Genomic DNA, 21,340 nt, shown 5'->3' with positions numbered 1-21,340 from the left:
CTGCACTGGCTGGAATGATGCCGTATCGATAATAAATTTCGTCTTGGCGTTAGCGCGGAGACGGAGCTTGCGTCTTTGTCTCCGACACGGCACCCTTCACCTCCCTCGTCGCGTCGTCCCATCCATCCTCCCTCACAACGCGCTTTCTTTTACCTCGATCGCGTCTTTTCTCACACAGTGATGCATTCTCGTCCTCGCGCTATCACACCTGCCCATGCCGCCAGGCGGCTGGCATGGGTCGCCCTTCCTTCGCGTGATGCCTGACAGGGGCATGCAACGGCCTCCTGCAGCGCCCTGTTCTAGCTTTACCCCACCGGTTCTTTGCAGGACCTTCCACGACGACTTTCCCATGATGTCACCCTTTTCCCAGGCAAAGCCCTCGGCGGCTTTCTTCGAGCTGGACATCTAGAATTCAATCAGTGTTGCCGCGTATTCAGCCACTGCTGCAACTCCTCTTCGCTACACATGCCTACCTCACCAGCCAATCCCACCGTCTGCACTCAGTATGTTGGTGTCGGCACACGATCCAGGCTGCCATGTCGCCCACTGGACTTATCACGGCTTTCCGACATATAACCGTCATTGGAGGGACTAAACCGCTGGAAGGCGCCTTGTCCGGATTTTATGCGATATTCGCTGACTGAGAGTCGTCGTTTGGCATGGTGGCTGTCTCGTCCCACACCACCAACACAGTGGCATCATGTCTTGTGCCCGACTACATCCCCAGTCGATGCAGAACGGAGCCTTATCAAGCCTTTGATAAAACCACATGAGAAGCACGGCCAGCCCAGAGTCAGCAATGGCTCGACTATAAAATATCTCTTGGCTCCAAATTCAGCGCTCCGATTACGCCTCATGTAAAAGCCAAGCCAACGAATGCGGGGAACGCTGTAAAGACATGAGCATATCATCCATGTTTCATGCTTTCCAGTCATGACGAATTCTGCATCAGCGCACATTATTCAATATGCGCAACTAGTGGTCCTGTGCACGTATCTTCGGCAGCGAACGCGCATCATGCAACATTATCGTTGCAATCGCTGTACACACTATCTCTACAGTCTTCGCGAGAGTGCCTCGAGCTCTACCTTCCCAAACGGCTTAGCGAAACACGTCTCGCACGAACTTGAAGCTTGTCCCTATCGGGTCAAAGGGCGCCGGTCACACTGCATGCATCTATTGTTTCCGGGAACTGATCCCGCTCGGGGATGCATGTGCAGATGTACGCGTACCTAGAGCAGGCTCCTGAAATATTGTTGATATGCAAGAGCTATCTGCTGTACTGAACTTATATCTGTAGCGCATTGGTGTGATCTGGCTATCCGAGTGTCAGTTTCATGAGTTGTCTACAAATCGGAAACCGGAGTCTCGGTCTTGACGCGGATGCTCAATGTGAGTAAAACGGATTGTCTTTCCGACGAACGCATTGCGACGCCATTGTCAAATCGTTGCCACGTCCGACTAGTGCTCCATGTTGTCATATCGCGAGGATGACAAACCACGCGCGCCACTGAGGCGCATTGGCGTTGCGCACCAAAGGAACGCCTAGGCAGACGCAGCGTATTCCAGTATGTTCAGATTGTGCCGCCATCGGTTGAGGGGTAACATTTGTCAGTCGTCATACCCAAACCCAGACAACTCATATCATACCATCTGCGGGATGCACGAATTGTCCCATACTTCTTGTCACCATGATAACTACCGAATTACGCAGACTGGGCCTGGTGTGATCGTCGTCGTTGTAAACGAACGTTTCGTCGTGCATTCGATCGTCGGCTGCACTGACACGGCACACGCTCCGTCCGGGAGATACTCGACAAGGATGCTTGGCCGTCTATTCGTGGAGCTTGACTCAAAGCTTAATTCAAGGCGCTAGTGTGCGGCTTCAACGAGCCTTGCGCGGGGTGGCTGACGGAAGCTAATTCGGTGCTGATGAGGTGTATTGCGGGGTAATTTTGTCCAAACATCTCTCTCCCTCAACAAAGAGTCCTCTGACACGCAGTTTGAGTTGGCCGTTACCAACCCACTAAGTCAGATGCACACGATCCGGCTATCTCCAAGAAGCTTGAGTAAGGCCCGAGGGCAATGCTAGTTGCAACTCAAACCTGGGTTGCATCTGCTTAGGCATATCGGCAGTGTGACAAGCGCTTGTCTAATATCTTACCGGCCCCTGCTGGTCTTGACAGCGTGACTACGTCTTTGCGCCTCAGTGGTGTGTTACGAAACGAAGGCCGAATCACAACCACGTCGAAGTCTCCACTCCTCCTCGCCCACACTTCGGTCTCCAAGACGGAAGGTCGAGACTTGAGCAGGGTATCAGACATGGCAGCTGCAGTTCACTTCCTCATTGGACATCGCGGGACCGGCATGCTGACGTCTTGTTGCCATGATTGGCAGTTCCTCGACGCGATTTCGCCTAGACGTTCCCAGCATGTTTCCACGCGGATAAGCGGTTGAGAGTGGGTGTGCTGACCGGCCACCCAGTAGGCTCAATCACAGCGCTGTGGCTTCGAGACCCAGTTTCATCGACATGACGCTACCTTGTTGTCGATAACGCCGATTTCCAGGATGTGCGGAGTATATCTTTGATATGCCGTGCCCTGGAGTAACCCCCAATAAGCCTCCTATACTGCTCAACGCTGCACTGCCCTAGCTCTGAGATATCTTTTGTCGCTTTGTCTTTGCTTGCTATCTTCCAACCCACTATGGAGTATCTCAGGAAGAAGGCTCAAGGGAGCCGGGAAGCGATAGCCACTGATACTACCCTCCAGCGGACGATACGGTATGGCACGAAAGCCGTCCGCGCCGCACCTTCAGTGGCAAGCCAATATCTACTTCAGAAGGCGCCCATCATTCAATGGCTGCCGAAGTACAATCCGCGATGGCTACTGAACGACACATTAGCCGGTATCACTGTTGGCGTTCTGCTCATCCCTCAGTCTCTGGCGTACGCGAAGATTGCGACGATCCCCGGACAGTATGGACTCATGTCGAGTTGGCTGCCTAACTTTCTGTACCTGATCATGGGAACATCTAAGGGTAAGTCGTTGCTACTCATTGCAACCCTGTTTACTAAGACTCTCACAGACCTGTCTACTGGTCCTACGTCACTCATGGGTCTCTTGACAGCGGAGATAATCGCAGACGTTGCCCAAGACGGATACTCACCACAAGCCATCGCTTCCGCTGTTGCTATGTCCGTCGGCATCTACTCCATGACGCTAGGCTTGCTCAAGCTAGGATTTCTGCTAGAGTTTATTTCCGTGCCTGTTCTGAGCGGCTTCATCTCCGCAGCTGCCATCGTCATCATGCTCGGCCAAATCCCCTCGCTATTCGGCATCACTGTCGGCTCCGGTACGGCGAACATCATTCACGACCTTTTCGCTAAAATACCACAATACGACGGTCCGACATGCGGAGTGGGTCTTGGAGGCCTTCTCCTGCTCTATCTCATGCAAAAGATGGGGCAACGGTGGGGCAAGAAGAATAAGGCCATATGGCTGCTAGCACTTGGTCGTAGTGCTGTAGTCCTCATTCTCTTCGCTGGCATCTCGTACGCAGTGAACAAAGACATCGACCTTGAGAATGACGATCCTGTCTGGGCACTCAGCAAGGTAAAGTCTGATGGGATTGCAACGCCTCGCATGCCAGACTCGGCACTTATCGGCAAGGTATTCGCACGAAGCATTGCACCATTCATTGCAGCTGCGCTTGAGCATCTAGCTATCGCCAAAGCCTTTGGTCGCAAGAATGGCTACGTCACCGACGCCGCACAAGAGCTGGTCTATCTCGGCTTCACCAACTTCTTCAATTCCTTCTTCTCCTCCATGGCGGTCGGTGGTGCTATGTCGCGAACTGCCGTCAACTCAGAGTCTGGCGTCAAGTCTCCAGCCTATGGTTTGATTGCAGGTGGTGTCGTCATCCTCAGTATCTTCAAGCTTTCGCCAGCGCTATATTGGATACCTAAAGCCACATTGGCAGCCATTATTGTCACGGCAGTATGGCACATTGTAGTCCCCCTCAAAGTGTTCTACGGATATTGGCGTACCTCACTCGTCGACTTTACTACCTCCATGCTAGCTTTTTGGCTCACCCTCTTTGTCTCTTCAGAGGTTGGGATCGGCACGGCCGTCGGATTCAACATCGTCTACCACCTCCTCTTTATGGCCTTTCACCGCGTGCACCGCATAACGTCTATCGAAGTGGCTTCTCACGGCCGCCAACCCGGTATGCATCCCACTCCTCTCGATACCCAAGTATTCCGCATTCACCAGTCTATGCTCTTCTACAACGCCTACCACATCAAGACGCAGTGCCTCGACGCGGTCCAGACATTCAACTCCGGTGATGTGGCGACACTGGAGGCTGCGCACGCAAACCGCAACTGGAGTGTCGCTGGAAAAGACCGTGCCTTGCGTCTTCGCACAAAAGCCGAGATCCTCGAAGAGCCTGTTCAGATTCGCAGTGTCGTGCTTGACATGTATGCCATGCATAATATCGACACAACAGGTCTTACGCATCTGAAAGATCTGAAAGCAGATATCGAGGCGTATGGTGGGAAGAAAACGCAGTTCCGACTGGTAGGGCTAAACGACCGTGTTCGCGAGCGCTTCGCGAGGTTCGGGTGGAAGCTCCGCGATATGGCTGATGTCAATAAGAAAGGCACGATGGTATATGACACAGTCGAGGAAGCCGTCTTCCGCCGCTCAAGGACATTTTCTTCGGATGAGATTGAAGTGGAGCCTACAGAGGTGTTTGTTGTTGGCGATGAGAAGAGTAAGGTGTAGATTCCGGGTTCAAAGGCCGCATCACGGGTGTGCTATGCCTGTAGCTTCTTCCACGTCCGCTATCAGAAGTATTGTCACGATGTTATGATGAAACGCTCGTTATTCTTCAACTATACATAGATTCACGTGTCTATACACGAGCCAGGAGTCTTCTACCTGCATGTATCCACGATTCACTCTAATCCTTGTGCTTCGTACAGCGACCCGGCCCAATCTTGTATCTCTCTCGCCTCGAGCACCGACTTTCTACAAAGTCTTCTGACTTCGTTTCACTCCATACTATGTATCTACTCGCTCGTCTCGGCAAAGCTCCCGAACATGCCTCTACAGCACTCTCGGTTCCGCGCTATCTGCTCTTCCTCAGACAGCGCAGGGTCGATAACAGTACGAATATTAGACTTCAAGTCAACTGGAATGGCGCCACGCCGACCGTACACGTAAGTCTCGACCTCCATCTCCTGGTCAAGTTCCTGGAAGTTGTAAAATGTCCACTGTAGCGAGCTCTCCGGAAGAGGATTCGCTGGCCTACCATGCACTGGTAGAGTCACAGCAGTCATGGATCTTCTTTCACCAAAGCTGGCTGGCCACGGATGCGGAGATGACCTTGTGCCATGGGGCAGTGGCTCTGGCTTAGACAGCGGATTTGCAGACCGTCCGTAGTATGGCCTTGCTTTATTCGATTTTACCAATTCACGGAACTGTTCTTGAGCGCCGGGAGGTGAGTTACGCCAATTTTCGTTCGGAAGTGAAGACGTGCTTCTGAGGGGCTTTTGAGCTGCAGTAGCGGTACTGAAAGTCGCGTTGTTGATGCTCTGCGGCTGTGATAAAGCCAATGCAGGCTGACTGTCGTGTTCTTCTTGTGGACAAGTCAGGGTGATCTCTGGAAACTGGCACACCTTCCGAGGGAGCGTGACACTTTCTTGTTCTGCAACAGGCTTCAACAGATCTAACAACTTCCTTTGAAAGGCGTCGAGTTCATCCTTGTTCTTGGGGATGGTGGGCCGCTGAGGTGCTTTAAGAAGCGCCTCTGATTTCGCCGCGGAAGTCATCGGAGCGAGAGGTTCTAGCGGATTGCTTAACAATCGAAGCTGCGATTTCGCTTCGTCTTTGTTGCTGGGGACTGGAAACTTTTCCGCGAGCGCACGGTCAGCTGGTAGTTTCTTCTTGGTAGGAGAGGTGACGTTGAGTGGCTTAGGTACAAGCTTGGGTAGCAATCGCGTCTGCGCTTTGTACGAAAGTTGTTTCCAGAACGTCTTCGAATCGAAGAGAGGCAGTACCTCCGTTTGCACTTCCTCAGGTTTGTAGTCCGTGCGCATTTTCGCGGAGTGAGGGAGCTTCATTATGGAGAAGCTAGACCTTATGAACCGATCGAAAGGGATCTTTTCGGCTACGATAGCTTTCTCCACCCTCGTTACCTCGATCTCCGACTCACTATGTGACTCACGTGCAGTAACGATTATCTGCGAAGCACGCAACGGCGAGCTCTTTGTCCGATATATCCCATCCTCACGCGCTAACCCCGACTTCTTCTTGGTCTTCACGCTGTCCCTGTGTTTGCGCAGACCCCAATCTTTTCTTTCTCCTATACTCTTCCAGAAGACTCTCTGCGCTACTTCGGTACGACCAGCCCGCCGGGAAATCAAGGCTGTCCAGTCGGCCTGTGCCTCTGGGCAAGTATGGCAGTCGTTCTGGCAAGCGTGCAGATGCCAGATTATGGTATGGATTGGCCAGCCACTACTTTCGCACGAGAGGACGTCGTCATCTGGCTCGGAAACCTCTTTAAAGGAGACCTCGCAGACAGGGCAGCGAGCTGGAGAGAGTGTCTTAAGGCAGATCAAGCGGTGGTCGAAGGCGTCGAGATCGTTCATACCCCACAGGTCTTTGTGGCAAAGAAGACAGGATGTTTTCTCCAGGTCTGATGAGAATGATGGTATCGGTGTGGATGGTTCCTCTCTTTCACCTAGTTCGCTGTTCTCGACTTGCAGCGTCTCCAACGAGGTCTCGTCGCTCTCTCCAACCTCCCTTTCCTCTAGTGGATTCTTCACAATCTGACTCTTAGCTTCCTTTGCCTTTTCTCTCAAACCATCCCAACACTTGTTGAAATGGATGTTTGCTTTGGCTTTGGGCTTTAGCTCTACTCGTTGATAGCAGATACCACACGTGGACTTATCGGCCTTTATGGCCTTCTTAGGCACAGGTGGTGGTTGACGCCTAGGTGGAGGTGGTGGATCTTTGACTTGGGCGGCTGGAGTTTCAGGAGACGGAGGCGCAGTGGGGGCTTCTAGATCTGGCATCGCATAATTGTTCATCTGGTCAGCTTTGATCTGAACAGTTCTAAGGCGATACAATGTGAGAACGGGCGCTTATAAGTCCGTGGAATTGAAGTTGTGTCGCTGTGGCTGTGAAATAGGTCGAGCGGGTGTGATTTGTCCGTCTATAAGAAAGCCGTGAGTACGAGAAGCTTAGCCTAGTAGATTTAGGTTACACTGAGTGTTTGTGCGTTCGGAAGCCAATGCTTTTCCACACATTCACCAAGCCAATTCAGATTTCACGTTACAGACTGCGACGCCACGAAGACTCTTGCTTCACCCATCCTGATTGAGAGAGAATTGGCGTACTCCATGAGGTACACTATGTAGATTGGGTGGTGTCTCTCCATTCCCGTCATGAACTTTAGCTTTTTGACAACTCGTTATATACCTGTAATACGGCTGCGAACTTTTTCGACACATTTTGGTGGCTCTATCCTGTTCGAGGAAAGAAGTACATACCAGCCCTGTGCGGAGAACGACATGGAAATCAAGGATCTAGAAGTCTACACCACGCTTAAATGTTGGTATCTCTCATTTTTTGTTCTGTCGTAGACTTCAGTGCATCTTTTCAATTTCTTCATTGTAGTGTGTGGCAGCAACGTCTTGTGCAGCCGGTCAAATGTGAGCCATGAAAGCTTAGTACTTTCTTATGGCGAGGCTACGACATTGAACTCATCTTTACCGCAAAAGCCATTCATACCAGGGTCATTGAGAGTCAGACGTGATAGCAGATCTTCGAGGTCACCACATGAGATGTGCCGATACAATGTTGAGAATATCGGAGAGTATCGCACGGTCGTCACCAGTATCATTCCAAGCTGAGTGAAAACCCATTGTTCATGCATACCGCATTCTAGCAAACCCCCATGGGCCTATTCAAGCTATATCATGATTACATAGAAGCTCTCTTGACCATCACGCATCTACGCAACCGGTTAACATTGTCTACCATGATCCATCGAAACATGAAAGCCCACGACTACATTGTCATTGTGAAAGATATCGAAAAAGGCTACGCTACCTTCAGCCAGTGGGACCAACTCAGCACAAACATGGTCTTTGCGCTTCCATGGCGACTTCTGCAGCAATGTCCAGATGGACTGATACTAGACAAGCCCGAAACGGTAGAGAAGTTGGCCGAAAAAGAAGAGGCCTTGTCGGACTGGGACGACGACAACCGCGGCGTCCGGTGGGACGAAAATTCAGGCTGGACGTTTAAGTCTCTAGAGAAGCCAGACGCACCTAGTACCGAAGAAGACACATCTGAAGACTTTACTCCGCAACCGAGCCTCGCAGATTCTGTCGAAGAGGAAGTCCTGGTATACATAGCGACACTACACACTTGCCGGAAGCCTTACCCGCATGTATGCCCATTGGTGCTCAGGAAGGTCCCAAGGTGCCTGAGCTGCAAACGGAACACCCGTGATCGTATCGACGCTTTTCGGAGTCTTAGAGAGTTTACCAGATCACGATTTGGAAATGGTACATCAACTTTAAGAAAGGAGCTTTTGGTGGGCCACGTTGAAGACACCGCAGCCAGGACTAGCGAATTCATTAAACTGGACTCGTTCCGGCTAGCGCATCTTTGGGATGAGCGATTTGACTCAAGGGCTGGAAAGTACGATATGACGGGCATCAAACTGCTTGAGGAAGAGCCTGGCCAGATAGTTGTTCGTGGTCCTCGAAGCATAGCACAAGAAGAGTACTGATTCTAGTATGGAAGCATTTCAACCATTAGACGTGTTGATAGGATTGTACTTGTGCTTCTCGTGTTCTGCTGCATACACACTATTAGATATTAACAAGTATACAGTCCAAAAGATGATGTATACTTCTGAAAAGAAGATGAAATAATGGAACACTTTTGTAGAATGCAATACGAGTTGCAGCCGCCCTTGGTAAGGTCTTCTTGGCTCGCACTAGATCGACATGTCGTGGTTTCGCTGCTGCGCTGATAGCTGCTCTTTACTCCGAGGCAAGCGCGCCGGCTTGTGAGATCCCTGCGCCGCAACATTGTGATGTGGGAGCCCAGCTTTCTAGCCAACGAAGGTATCCCTTGCGCGAAACAACGATAAAGTAGAACGGAGCAGACGTCAAAGTGCATCTTCATCTGCGCGGAGGTATGAGAGCGCCAAGCTCAACAAAAGCAATAAACTGCATGATGCAGGATGGAAACACAAGACGAAAGGTGGTGTTGCGGATAGGCAAAGCCGACGGCATCATAGCGTTAGGGGCGCAGGATACGTCATCAATCTCACGCTAGTACACGAAGGGTTTAGCAGATTTCGACGCGATCGGTGTGGGTACAGCGCGGCAAGTTGGAATCCGAGCATGTGTCTGCGTTTGAAGAAATTGTATTGCATTATGCGTATGCATGGGGTATCAGTAAATTTTGGTTGATGGCGTGTATCAAAGCCGACTTTTAAGGGATCTTTATGATCCACTTCCTTAGAACATCTGCCTGTTCTTCATCTCCACAGGCAAGAAGCACATCAATAGTGCAGATAGCCAAATACCACCAGCACCTAGCCAAAGGATGCCAGAGCTCTGATCGGCCAGAAGCTGAGCACCCGCAAAGGGTGCGACTATTCCTGCAATACGACCGAGACAAGAAAGCATGCCACTCACACTACCACGGTAGACAGTGTCGAAGAGCTCCGGAGCAGACGCGTACAAGACCGCATTAAAGTACTGAACACAGATCAGTATCGTAAACGTTAAGTTCGGATTTTCTCACTTACGGTTTGCATAATGTATTCCAATGCGTTCAGACCCACATAAGCAGCGGTCGAAGACACCTGGGTATACATTGCCATGGAGATACCCTGGCAAAGGGCGGAAAAGACCAGTGACCACTTTCGACCCACAAGAGGCAGCTGAATGGACGCAAGAGCCAATATGGCACCTATGATACCCGGGAAATAGATAATCAAGTACTGCTCATAGGTGTCGCTCACAGTTCCTCGGCCTTCATCGACGTTGTTGCGCAGCAGGATAAGCGGAAGGAAGGTACCCGCCAGGTTAAAGGACCAGTAGTCTCCCTGTTTTCGTTAGTAGGGAACATAGTGATGGAAAGTCAAGCTGCTTACCATGTATGCCAGCGCAAGCAGGACGAAAGTGAAAGCGGTCAGCTTGTTGGTGAAAATGCCCTTGAGGCGCGTAAGCTCCTTGCCGAACCCTTTGATGACTTTCTTGGTGGTATCCTTGGTACTTCGAGGGGAGTTTCGTGCGCTCGATGTGGTATTCCGCTTTTTGGTGAAGATTCCCTTGAGGCGCTGAAGCCCATTGCCTTTCTCGGGGGTAGCCTGGGTAGCCTGAGTAGTTCGAGGTACTTCAGTGGAAAGTCGTGCGCTTGACGTGGCATTGGACGATACCTCATCTATGGCGGCAAACATCTCCATAGTCAACGTTGGGGGTGGCTGCTTGTTGAATTTCGCAATCCTGTGAAGGACGTCAAGGGCCTCCTGCTCCTTTCCTCGCGCAAGCAGGAACTTCGGGGACTCATGGAAAGTGAAGACAAAGTACCGAAGGAAAAAGACGGCCAAGGTCATACAGCCAAGCACTATGACAGTGTAACGCCATCCCATGTTACTGTCAACGGTACAGCAAGCAACTCCAGGCTCGACGTCTGGACAAGCCGGCGCTTCGGGATCGCAGCGCCATTTAGCTTGGCCGGTGGTGCCGTAGGCAATGCAAGAGGCAATGGCGACACCGATGGGCTGCCACATGGAAAGAAGCGCGACAAGGAAGCGGCGGTTATGAGGTAGAAATTCGAGTGCAATGGTTGCATCGATAGGAATGTTACCTCCGAGGCCTAATGACGCGAGGAAGTAGATGGCGCATATCGCAGGGTAGTTGTACTTGGGTGCGGCCTGGCTTATTGTTAATTACCGGTAATCGAATCTGCGGCTTCATGAACATACCAGCAAGAGTCCGAATACGGAGGTAATGAGACAGGTCAAGTTGAAAGCCCACTTGCGTCCGATGATATCCACAGCAAGACCAAAGCCGAGCGCACCGACAGCAAGTCCTGCGTTAGCGATCGCAAATATATCTCCAGTGTGTTCGTCCGAAACTCCCATCTGCAAACGCTTTAGTACAGGGTACCCGCTGTGTCTGGACTAACTCACCTCTTGGTAGATGGCAGAAGCAATTAAACCAACACCTTGTGACCAGGCGAGATCAAGGAAGTATCCAAAGCCACAGAGGAACCAGATGCATATCTGGTATCTGCCCATTCCAAATTTATCGAGCTCGACATTGATGAGGGCGGCCTTCTTCTCAAAGGTGTTGAGCGGGTTTGCGGCTGTGCCTTTAAGAATTGCAGCGAAAGACAAGTCGGTTTGGTCGACGCGTTCTACGTCGTTATAGATGGGGATTTCGACTTTAGCGCGCGCATTTTCGGGGTGCTCGACGGGTATCTTCTCCTCGTCGCTGAGGTGCGCAGGGCTGCGCTCCGGCTGCTTGACCTCCATCTTGACGACGGCAGGGCAAGCTACTGTCAAGGGCAGGGTATTGTCAGGTGACTGCGCGTAGACTGGGTGAGAGTGAGTCGCCGCGTGGTAATGGCAGTTAACAGGGTCGGTACCGTGGGACAAGGTATGTTATACGTACGCGGGGAACGAGTAGCTCTTTCACGCTACCGTCGACTACTGGCGAAACGGATCTAAGCGATGAAGGCGCTACGATCTAAGTGCTGATCCAAGCCTCGTCCGTTCAACGGCCCTCATGTCCAAGACGGCAGAGGTTTAGCTGATCCGATCTCATTGGGTGCCACCGACTGATGACGGCATAGCCAGTAGCCCTGTCGCGCGACTTTGCCTGACCCTGTTCTTGCATGGTTTTGTTCCTTCGGCCGTGTAGCGATAAATCTTGGACAGCGACTAACAAGATGCACTAACAGCTCAGCTGATTAGAGTCTGATAGGTTCGCCGTTCCGTCGCGATGCGATTGTAGAACATAAGCGGCGGCAAATGCACCCGTGGACGGATACCAACAGAGATGCACTACGCAGTGCCTAGACCAGTGGCTCCGCTTGAGGCTGAGGGTTACGCAGGAGGAGCAGCTGCACCGTCATTTTCTGGCACGCTTGCTGCAAACTCCTCTCCACTCTCCAATATCACCGCGGAGCTCCACTACCAATCTCAATCTCGCCATCCACAAGACTGGCGCTGGTACCGAGATCTCTTTTTGCCATGACCCGCCCTCCCCAGTTTTTCGAGATCCTAGGTTCGTTATCGGCGACTGCCCTTTCCATATGTAGTTTAGTGTAGAGCCCGATAACGCCACACGAAACATTGAAGTGATCGCATGGCCCGCCTCGGTTACCTGCACACATCCTCACGTCACGATTGATGACTTTTCTCATTGTATCCACCACTATCTAGGTAGCTTGAGTGCGACTGACACGAAATGACTCCCCTAAAGACTCGTATGGAGGTCATTGTTAGCTCTCCGGCTAAGCGTTGTCTCATCACCGAGCGCGCCAGGACGCACTCGGCTCACATCTGCCGTTCAAACGCCCAGCAGAGGTCGTTGTCAATGTCACAGTTCGCCATTACCCAAGCAGCCTTCGGGATTGAAGAGCTAATCAAACGGTATCTATACAAAAGCTGAGAATTCATACCTTCTGGAGAAATTTGCGACCGCTGCTGTACGCTTCAAGGATAGGTTATACGTGTTTGACTAACGCTTTCCATGTTGCTTCCATGGATACCGCAGATTTCCTATGAGCGTTTTCTGATTCCATTCCCCGATCAACGCTTGTTATTCACGGTCATTCTTTGGACACATCTACATGTTACCAACGTGCAGCTGACAGTCTAGACGTTGAATGTCCTCAGGCTTACCGGTCTATGTAAGCACCCTTGCTCCGCGAAATACTGAGCTCTCTAGAACACAACGCACACATACAACCAATACCTGAATACGCCACACCTTCTACAATCTTCAGTAAACACCAGCAACATACCTACCTACATAGACACAACGACCCATTAACTTAAACTAAATCGTTGAACCATGAACCACTCTTCCTCTATCAACTCAGAAACCACCCACCTCGAGGGACAAGACCCACAGAAATGGATCACATACTGTGACGTACATCGCCTTCCCTTGCTAGCCGATGAAACAAGGCCAATCTCCATCGGAGAGAACGTTCTATCCAAGGCCTCAGGCAGGTTTCTATGGGCAGACTTGATGTTCGAGATCGTCAAACGGCAACCCACTACATCTAATATCACTGCTTGCCTGGAGACTGCGCCGGATGATGCTATGGAACTGGTCCCATTGTTGTTGCAGGTCTACAGCAATGTACTTACACGAGAAGAGCAGGTCTACAGCAATGTACTTACACGAGAAGAGCGTGAAGAGCTGTCTTGGATCATATTACTCCTAACACACAACCGACACACTGGCCACACCTGCACCCTTGCAAGTCTCGATCGCATGTTGTTCGAGACCTCGCTGACCGGCCGCACGGGCACCTCTCTCGGTGAAAGAATACGCGACAACTTCACTCCTCTGTTTGATCTCGAACAAGAGGATGGGATCACTCTCAGTCATCTCAAGATCCACGATCCTGCACGCGCTTTTGGGCTTACGTGCACACCTTCCACGACGACTGTTACTTTTGCGCACCCATCGCTCACTGAGTATTTTCTTCAACACCGCGACAAATCTCTCAACGGGAGGGTGAAAGACGCCCCTGTCTTCAACAGCGCTGAGCTACATTTTCGCCTACTACAGCAATGCTTTCTTAGTTTCGCTGAGCCTCAAAGCGAACCTTTGACTGAAGCGGCCGAAGCGTTTCGGAGGTACGCCGCTACTCACTGGTACACCCACCTCGCAGGCACTTTACCGAGTGACAATGTCGAAGCCCTGAATCTTTCGGAAGACGACCGTGAAGAGATGTTAGGGCCTCTTAACCATTTCTTCAAAGATGAGAATATCGTGCAGCACTGGTGTCAGCACCTACCAGCAACATTCTTCAGCAGAGCCAGATCTGAAGATGTGGGCGAGTTGAAAAGTCTTTGCTATTACCACTCAGACCCAGAAGCGTTCGAGTTTATCAAACTTAGCGCCTTCATGAGCTCCAAAAGGTGGCAGGACTTCTGGCTACCAGTAGCAAAGGTGCACGCCAAGAAGGGACTACATGGCGACTGGGATCGAAACCACTCACTCCAGGTAATCTTCCACATCAAGCATCTCGTCGATACAGAAGATGCGGTCGCAGATATCCGAGGAGATTTATCCGAGCAAGAGATGACTGAGGCTGCGGAATGGACCGAGTTGGAGTCGAAGACACGTCCGCCTCATTTCTCCTTGAAAGAAGAGAGCCCAGGGTTTGAAGAGGAGGAGACATCGTCTTCTGTGGCGACTCAGAGTATCATTGAGGCATGATTGTGTTTGAGTCGGATGTGCTAGGAGGTTTCGAGGTAGATGTGAGCAGGTCGAAAACAGTGTTATGATTCAGCCAGTAGTACTTCAAGATACTTGAATCTATTCTGTAAACGCATCGAACACACTGAGAACTATCTGGCTATCGTGAATAACCCGAAGATGTGTTGCATAATCGCTGTATTGATTCATGCTACACGCGATGCAAGATGAAGAAAGACATATGGCCTCGCCGAATAACTCCGACCCATGCTATATATCCAATCACCCTTCCCGTATCTCTGCCCATCCTGTCCACCTTCCCAGTCTTCTTATTCAACCACCTCCACCACGTCGTTTGACTTCAGAGGAGCCATCACGATAGGTCTCTGGTCGGTCTGCACAGCAAATCCCGACGCACCTGTCGAGCCACCCGCAAGCGCCTGCCTCAGCTGGTTCAAGATCGTGAATTCCGTGCGCAGCTTGACGGCATATACAGCGACCTTATAGAAGCCCTGCATGAAGAAGCGACCGCTATAGGCCAAGCCCAGAACGCTGGCATCGAGCATGATTATGAGGACGTTGACAGCGATGAGATTGCGGAGGTTGTCTCGAGTGGTGCGGCGACTATTGCCGAGGAGCTCGAGGCTCTGGAAGTACTTCGATGTTTGCCAGATGTATAGCATTCCGATAATGCATTCTTGGGTGAAGAAAGCGCCGACTTGCACTTTGTCCCAGATCAGGTTGGCCTTCTCGAGCCGTGCGCTGAAGCGTGGGTGGCGCTACGATCAATTAGTATGGTACGGTTGCTTGCGACGTGAGACGTGCAGCAATCATCCCGAACAAGACTGTGGTAAGGCCAAAGATGACCGAGTTAGCAGTGATCATGTAGAGAATATAGCGATCTTTCTTCGTGTTTCTCCACACGAGGCCGAGGCGTGAGTAGAGAACAAAAGACTGGGCGACGACGAAGACGAGCCATGATAAGTAGATGAAGACGATGGCCGAGTACGAAGTCCACTTGTTGAAGTTGGCTAGGACGATCGAGATGCCGTGGATAATAAGACCCCAACTGCAGAGCAAGCAGCTCCAGAAATAAAGGCTGCGACGTGTTGCCCTGTAGAGCAGGCGGATATTAAGCTCTATGCAGATAAACCAGGCGATTCCTAGGAAGGCTGCTGCGGCCATGGACGATGGTCGGTCGGCCAATTCGGGTGCCTTCGGGTTGCTGGAGTCTGTTTCTGAGGTCATAGTGACTAGCGTGAGAGAGGTGCTTCTCGGGCGGGTGCTGTAGGTCGTCGTGGGTTGAAGATGCTGAAGGCTGCAAAGCGATGAGGTGCGATAGATAAACGTAGCGGTGTGGGACGATATCGGTGGTCGAAAGTGTTCTCGCGTGGGCGTGCCTTCCTCAGTCACTCTCACGGTGACTGCCGTTTTAGACTCGGTACCGAGAAACCGCCCAGGGCACGCGAGCACACGGGCACGCGAGCACATGTTGAGTGCCAAGACAATATCCTCGAATGCGACTGCTCTCCTAGAGGCAAGTCACCGTGCCCTTCAGAACAAATATCAGACCGGCAAACAAATCGGTGAGGGTTATGAGGCAACCTCTTACCAAGAAAAACGCATCTTTTTCCTAGCATGAGGTGAGGCAAGAACGTGAACAAAATGATAACTTTTAAGATCTGGCAAGTTGCATGACGCAACAGATGACGAACCTGACACCTAGCATGCTGTCAAGACCACGTACTTTCGTCCTGCACACCCCCAATCTCACTTTCTTGCGGAAGTGTTAACCTCAGCGACGTTCTCTTGCCTGCTCAAGATCTTCTTAGGGCCCCAAGTACCAGCTCTACCACCGGGATCAACACGACCCTTCTTGGGACTCATCCTCTCACCACCTCCAGCGCCTCCATTGAGGTCTTTGATGTTCTTGGGTGCGGCAGCCATCTTGATGGTCGATACGGTGTTCAACGGTGTTACCGGAGCGTTGGCAGGGCCACTGCCACCGCCGTTCCTCTTGCCTTTTGGCTTCTTTCCAACCGAGGTCTCGATCCAGGCACCCCCCTCTTTCTTGGCCTTGCGCTCAGCTTCCTCTTTCTCGCGCTTCGCACGCTGTTCCGCTTCTCGCTCCCGTGCGGCCTTGTCGCGAGCCTCACGTCGGACGCGCTCCTCCTTGGCCCTCAGTTCCGCTGCCTGCCTCTCCCTCACTGCGCGCTCGCGAGCTTCGTAGGCCTTGGCAAACTCGTGCTGCTCGAACCGGACTTGGGCTTCAGTCTCAGCGCGGGCCTCGAGCTTGATGCAGGGGTAACATGGGAAGTGCGATGGGCGAGGCTTGTCGTCATCGCTAATGTCGGGGCACACGTTGTTGGAGAGAAAGCCCGGACGGCACATCTCGATGTACGGGCGATCAGAGAGGTGGCCACATGTGTGCAGCTTCTTCCAGTAGAGGCACATCTTGACAGCCTTATGATGTCAGCAATTTGCGTAGGAACGGCTACCAGCTGATACTTACGTTTTCAGAGTGTGGCTTCGGAATGGAAAGACAAGATCGCGATGGTTTGAAATTACGTGTAGACAAAGACGAAGAAGGGTGGAAGAACAGCTGTTTTAGGCTTGAGAATGGAAGGCGCATTCAGGTGAGAGATTGTTGAGAAATGGCTCTTACTTCGCACATGGCTTATCGTATGCAAAGCGGCAGGAGCGTCTAAGGTGAGAGAAAGAGCATTGTGCGAGGAAAGGGCAGCCCTCTCTCAGCGGGTAGGCAACGACAGATTGCAACGATTAAACGGAAACTGGGCCAGGAAAGACGTACGACTGAGACCAACGGTACAAGATATTGAAACTATAAAGGGTATATCCATCGCAATACGCAGACCATCGAGATCTGATGTCCATCCATACAAATATCCTGGGTATCCTACCTTCCTGAAAACATGCACTAGGTAGCATGTCGGGCCCAAGAGACACCGCAAGAAATACCTGCAAGTATACTAAGAGCAGGAGAAAACAGCGAAGAGTTGTCTACGCCCTCATCTTCCGTCGCATCTCCGGACGGGCGCCGCGATGCTCAACCTCGGTGATGCGGCTGCCGCCAATCTCCTTGACCTTCGCTACGAGAGTGTCGGTCTGGTCGAGCTCCTCGATGTCATCGCCGCCTCCTATGCTCTTGCCCATGAGCAGGATGTTAGGCACCGTTCGTCGGCCTGTCGACTTGTGCAGGAAGGCTTGTAGTTGTTGGCCGATTGGGCTCTTATCGAGTTCGACGACGTAGGGTTCGGGCTTGATGTTGTATTTCTCGAGCAGGATGTGTTTCGCTTTCTTCGAGAAGGGGCAGTAGGATTTTGAGAAGATGATCACTACAATAAGTTAGTGACTGCGCAGGGCTCAAATGAGCGAGGAGTAACGTACTTGGACTCTTCTTCAAAATGGCATTGAGCTCCATCTCGACTTCGTGGTCCTCAAGCGTCTCATGCTCCATCATGGCTGCTTGATCGCGCGGCTTCCCGCCCTGTTGCGCGACGCCAGGGACCCTGTCGCCGTCCATCTTGACGCGGCCGGCGACACTCTTCTGGTCCTGCCCTTCCACCTTAACTTTGTGGTCTGTGTACTTGTCCTCGGCGTTCTTCTTCGCCTGCTCTTCGGCGGCTTTGAGTCGCGACCCGACGCTCTCTGCATCGCGCTGCTTCGCCGCTTCTGCGTATTCTTTTTCTTGTAAGGCTTGTTGGGTTTTGGTGTAAAAGTCGGATGTTTGTGTTTGGTGGGCTCCTCTTGACATGTAGAACAAGACGACGACTGTGACGACAATGAGGATGCCAAAGAACCTCATGCGACGTTGCGACGGCATAATGGCGATGTGTGTAGATGTGGTATGTGTCGTGTGATGGGCGGGTGCGCCGTATGCGTAAAGTGTCAAGCTGGTATGTTGCTCGAAGACTGCCGGTTACCAATGGCGGTAGAAGTATAGAGCCTTGTTTATGCGGATCGACGGGCGGTGCTGATAGTATCCGTGGTTCGATGGAGGTCCGTGGACTGCGATGGTCGCAGGAGCGCGGTAGAGGCGCGTGGTGACGATTAAAGGTATGGAAGACGTGTGCGATAATCCTGCAAGGGAAACGTGTACAGAAAAGAAGTACACAATAACTGCTATATTCGCTGAAACAGTGCGGCGGTTTAGAGTGTGTTGGTGAGTTGGTGGACCCGGCGCTGGAAACAATGTGGAGGGATGGTGGCCCTGGCTTCTTGCCTTGGTTCGCGTCATGCCGCTTTCCGCACCTCTCCTCACTCCATCCCGGTCAACCGTCCGCCTGCCAGCGCTGTGATTCGCGACTCCGGGCCACGGTGCCTGCCTAAATCCTCTTCTGTCCTGGCCTTCTTCGTTTGTATAGTTCCATGCGCTCCCAATGTCTGCCTAGACGGTGGACGGCACGCACTGTACGTAATTACGCGCACATGAGGGACCTGTCTTGGCGCAGTGCGACACTCGATACAAACCCCATTCGAGACCTCGACATTGAATCCGCAAACACGCAGGAGCACAGCGATGCAAGGCGAAGACGTTGTGCTGTGCCTCCGCTGACCACCCATCCCTGGCCGACGACACTATCGAAATGCCGCCGACACCCCCGACGGCGCGTGACCTCGCGTTGATGGAAAACGTTTCCAGCTTCAAACCAAGAGCGTCGGATCGTCTACTCCATCAACACACGCCGTCGACTACTCCCCGCGTAAGTGGAGGTGCCGTCTTGTCCCTCTCTTGGTGTACTCGAAGCATAGAGTAAGCTCCCCGCACCATGCGTCTCACGACGACATGCAGCCTGTGACCAGGTTCTCCACAGACGGCTGCAGTCCTGTACTGGGTTTAGCGCCTCGCCATACCGCTTTCGTCTGTTCCGCTACATGTTCCAGATCGTTATAGCATATAAAGCTCACAACGTCTGAGACTGTTCAGCTTAGTACCGTGGCACTTGAAGCGATCACGTTGTACACATCTCCTTGTACGATCCCAGTCTTGACCATTGCGTCATCCACCGTCCCACCATGTCTCCGCGCCTTTCGTCAACACCTATCTCCATTGTGCCTTCCGCGTCTGAAGTCAAAGCTGGAGAGCTCAATCAACGCAACCTCGAGATCGCTACCAGAGCGCTCTCTCGCGATGGCCTCGTGGTGTTGGAAGACATGATTGACCATGCAGTCTTGGACCGATTGAACAAGAAGATGGTCCAGGATGCACTCGAATTGCAGGGAAGAAAGGACAGCCCCTTCAACTATAACAAAGGAAACATTCAACAAGATCCGCCCATGACCCAGGAGTGGTTCAGTGACGAAATCTACGCCAGTACGTGTCTATTGTAGCAAATCCTGCCACGCTCTAAACACACACTAACCTTTGATTAGATCCCATTGTGACGCAAGTCACTTCAACCACGCTTGGTCCTAGGCCTTCATTGCGCTTCATTTCTGGCAACACCGCACTACCACCAACTGCGTCATCGCCACCAGCCTCGCAGCCGATCCACAATGATGCAGATTTTGATCACCCCTCAATCCCTTTCGCCCTCGTGGTAAACGTTCCTCTCGTGACCATGACGCCAGAGAACGGCTCCACAGAGATCTGGCTCGGTACACATCAAGGTACCACTATTGCCGATCAAGAAGGCGAACATGGCGATCGTGCCAGCGGAAGGATCAAGCAGCATTTGCTCGATGCTCGTCGCGAGGTTCGGCCACCCACTCAGCCGGTCGTGAAGAAGGGTAGCATGATCGTTCGCGATCTGAGACTCTGGCACGGAGGGAAGCCCAACCTGAGCGAAGATCCGAGAGTGATGCTCGCGATGAGTAAGTTCCTTGCTGGTCTGAGGTTCTTTCAACTGACTTCTTTTCACAGTACACTTCGCGCCATGGTATCGAAATTCGATGGAAGTCGAACTGGCGGAAGAGCTTGCTGAACGCTTGTCGCCCGAGAAGACTGGTCTGCAGACCGCGGCCACGTACGTTTCGAGTGAGCAACTGCTCAAAAATTATCTGAATAGGCCATTTGGCAATGCGTACGATTTCGATCAGACGGAGAAGATTGACAATGTCTTTTGAGGTAAATTGAGCGCAGTTGCCGCCGATCGGCCTCTTTACCGCTATTTAGTAACCAACGTGTCGGCTTTTACGCTGTCATCACTCAATTTCACTCGTCTCGTATCCCGCTCCGCCCACTTGGCACCGCCAATTTGCACTTGATATGCCCTGCAGCTTCGCAACGTCGATCATTTGATAATTGGAGGTGTGTCAGCATCACAGCCTAGCAGTCGTATGCGCCCACAGCTGAAACCGACTCCTCATTGGTAGGGCGGCTTGCGCAAAGTGCTCAGTAAGCTTCAATGGGCACGTCAGCTGGAGGAGAAGTCAAGGCTTGGCGACCATCCTACGAACACCAACATCAGCATCAAGTGGCCCCGCCACGGACACCTTTCCTCTATTTTCTATTTTGATCTCTTCTGCCGATGACACGTTACTTTGCTTTCATGTTCTGGACCAAACCAGCTGGTGTCATCCTTATCTCGCCGTGGAACCGATTTGCATGTATCCAGCCATGTACACAATACCGGACGATCAGAGGTTACACGGCACAATTGCACAGCCAATGGTCCAAATGAATGCTGGAGATGCGACTAAAGGCATCAGAACAGCATTGGCGGTGGAGGTGCCGTTGATGGTACTAGCTTTGAGCACCGTTATCCTGAGAGTATACTCAAGGCTAGCGATCAAGAAGAAAATGGCGCCGGATGATGTCTTGATCATCTTGGGCACGGTATTTGAAGCCCGAATTCAATCTGCTACTATGGGAATCTTGCAATTTACTCAAGCTAA

General features: G+C 51.8%; 9 protein-coding genes across 9 annotated transcripts; 4 read left to right on the top strand and 5 right to left on the bottom strand.

The window, feature by feature from the left end:
- Positions 1–2,705: 2,705 nt before the first annotated feature.
- J4E92_000974 (uncharacterized protein) lies at positions 2,706–4,787 on the top strand (the record flags this gene model as incomplete). Its single annotated transcript, XM_051492388.1, has 2 exons — positions 2,706–3,039; positions 3,088–4,787. The coding sequence occupies 2 exons, from the start codon at positions 2,706–2,708 to the stop codon at positions 4,785–4,787; spliced, it is 2,034 nt and encodes a 677-aa protein (XP_051357900.1).
- Positions 4,788–5,074: 287 nt separating this feature from the next.
- J4E92_000973 (uncharacterized protein) lies at positions 5,075–7,096 on the bottom strand (the record flags this gene model as incomplete). Its single annotated transcript, XM_051492387.1, has 1 exon — positions 5,075–7,096. One exon carries the CDS (start codon positions 7,094–7,096, stop codon positions 5,075–5,077), a length of 2,022 nt encoding a protein of 673 aa, XP_051357899.1.
- An 869-nt stretch (positions 7,097–7,965) lies between these two features.
- Positions 7,966–8,808, top strand: J4E92_000972 (uncharacterized protein; the record flags this gene model as incomplete). Its single annotated transcript, XM_051492386.1, has 1 exon — positions 7,966–8,808. The coding sequence occupies one exon, from the start codon at positions 7,966–7,968 to the stop codon at positions 8,806–8,808; it is 843 nt and encodes a 280-aa protein (XP_051357898.1).
- Positions 8,809–9,547: 739 nt separating this feature from the next.
- J4E92_000971 (uncharacterized protein) lies at positions 9,548–11,574 on the bottom strand (the record flags this gene model as incomplete). Its single annotated transcript, XM_051492385.1, has 5 exons — positions 9,548–9,790; positions 9,841–10,140; positions 10,189–10,971; positions 11,023–11,181; positions 11,230–11,574. The coding sequence occupies 5 exons, from the start codon at positions 11,572–11,574 to the stop codon at positions 9,548–9,550; spliced, it is 1,830 nt and encodes a 609-aa protein (XP_051357897.1).
- A 1,546-nt stretch (positions 11,575–13,120) lies between these two features.
- Positions 13,121–14,503, top strand: J4E92_000970 (uncharacterized protein; the record flags this gene model as incomplete). The annotated part of the gene is made up of 1 exon (XM_051492384.1): positions 13,121–14,503. One exon carries the CDS (start codon positions 13,121–13,123, stop codon positions 14,501–14,503), a length of 1,383 nt encoding a protein of 460 aa, XP_051357896.1.
- A 308-nt stretch (positions 14,504–14,811) lies between these two features.
- On the bottom strand, positions 14,812–15,730 carry J4E92_000969 (uncharacterized protein; the record flags this gene model as incomplete). Its single annotated transcript, XM_051492383.1, has 2 exons — positions 14,812–15,261; positions 15,479–15,730. 2 exons carry the CDS (start codon positions 15,728–15,730, stop codon positions 14,812–14,814), a joined length of 702 nt encoding a protein of 233 aa, XP_051357895.1.
- Positions 15,731–16,252: 522 nt separating this feature from the next.
- Positions 16,253–16,936, bottom strand: J4E92_000968 (uncharacterized protein; the record flags this gene model as incomplete). The annotated part of the gene is made up of 1 exon (XM_051492382.1): positions 16,253–16,936. One exon carries the CDS (start codon positions 16,934–16,936, stop codon positions 16,253–16,255), a length of 684 nt encoding a protein of 227 aa, XP_051357894.1.
- A 567-nt stretch (positions 16,937–17,503) lies between these two features.
- On the bottom strand, positions 17,504–18,326 carry J4E92_000967 (uncharacterized protein; the record flags this gene model as incomplete). Its single annotated transcript, XM_051492381.1, has 2 exons — positions 17,504–17,838; positions 17,891–18,326. 2 exons carry the CDS (start codon positions 18,324–18,326, stop codon positions 17,504–17,506), a joined length of 771 nt encoding a protein of 256 aa, XP_051357893.1.
- A 1,193-nt stretch (positions 18,327–19,519) lies between these two features.
- J4E92_000966 (uncharacterized protein) lies at positions 19,520–20,569 on the top strand (the record flags this gene model as incomplete). The annotated part of the gene is made up of 3 exons (XM_051492380.1): positions 19,520–19,817; positions 19,877–20,317; positions 20,367–20,569. The coding sequence occupies 3 exons, from the start codon at positions 19,520–19,522 to the stop codon at positions 20,567–20,569; spliced, it is 942 nt and encodes a 313-aa protein (XP_051357892.1).
- Positions 20,570–21,340: the final 771 nt, after the last annotated feature.

This window comes from Alternaria infectoria, assembly GCF_024043175.1.
Source record: "Alternaria infectoria strain BMP 0036 chromosome Unknown scaffold_1, whole genome shotgun sequence".
NCBI classification, from domain to species: Eukaryota; Fungi; Ascomycota; class Dothideomycetes; order Pleosporales; family Pleosporaceae; genus Alternaria; species Alternaria infectoria.
The sequence above is the reverse complement of the archived record's forward strand: the minus strand, read 5'-3'. Positions and strand labels throughout refer to the sequence as shown.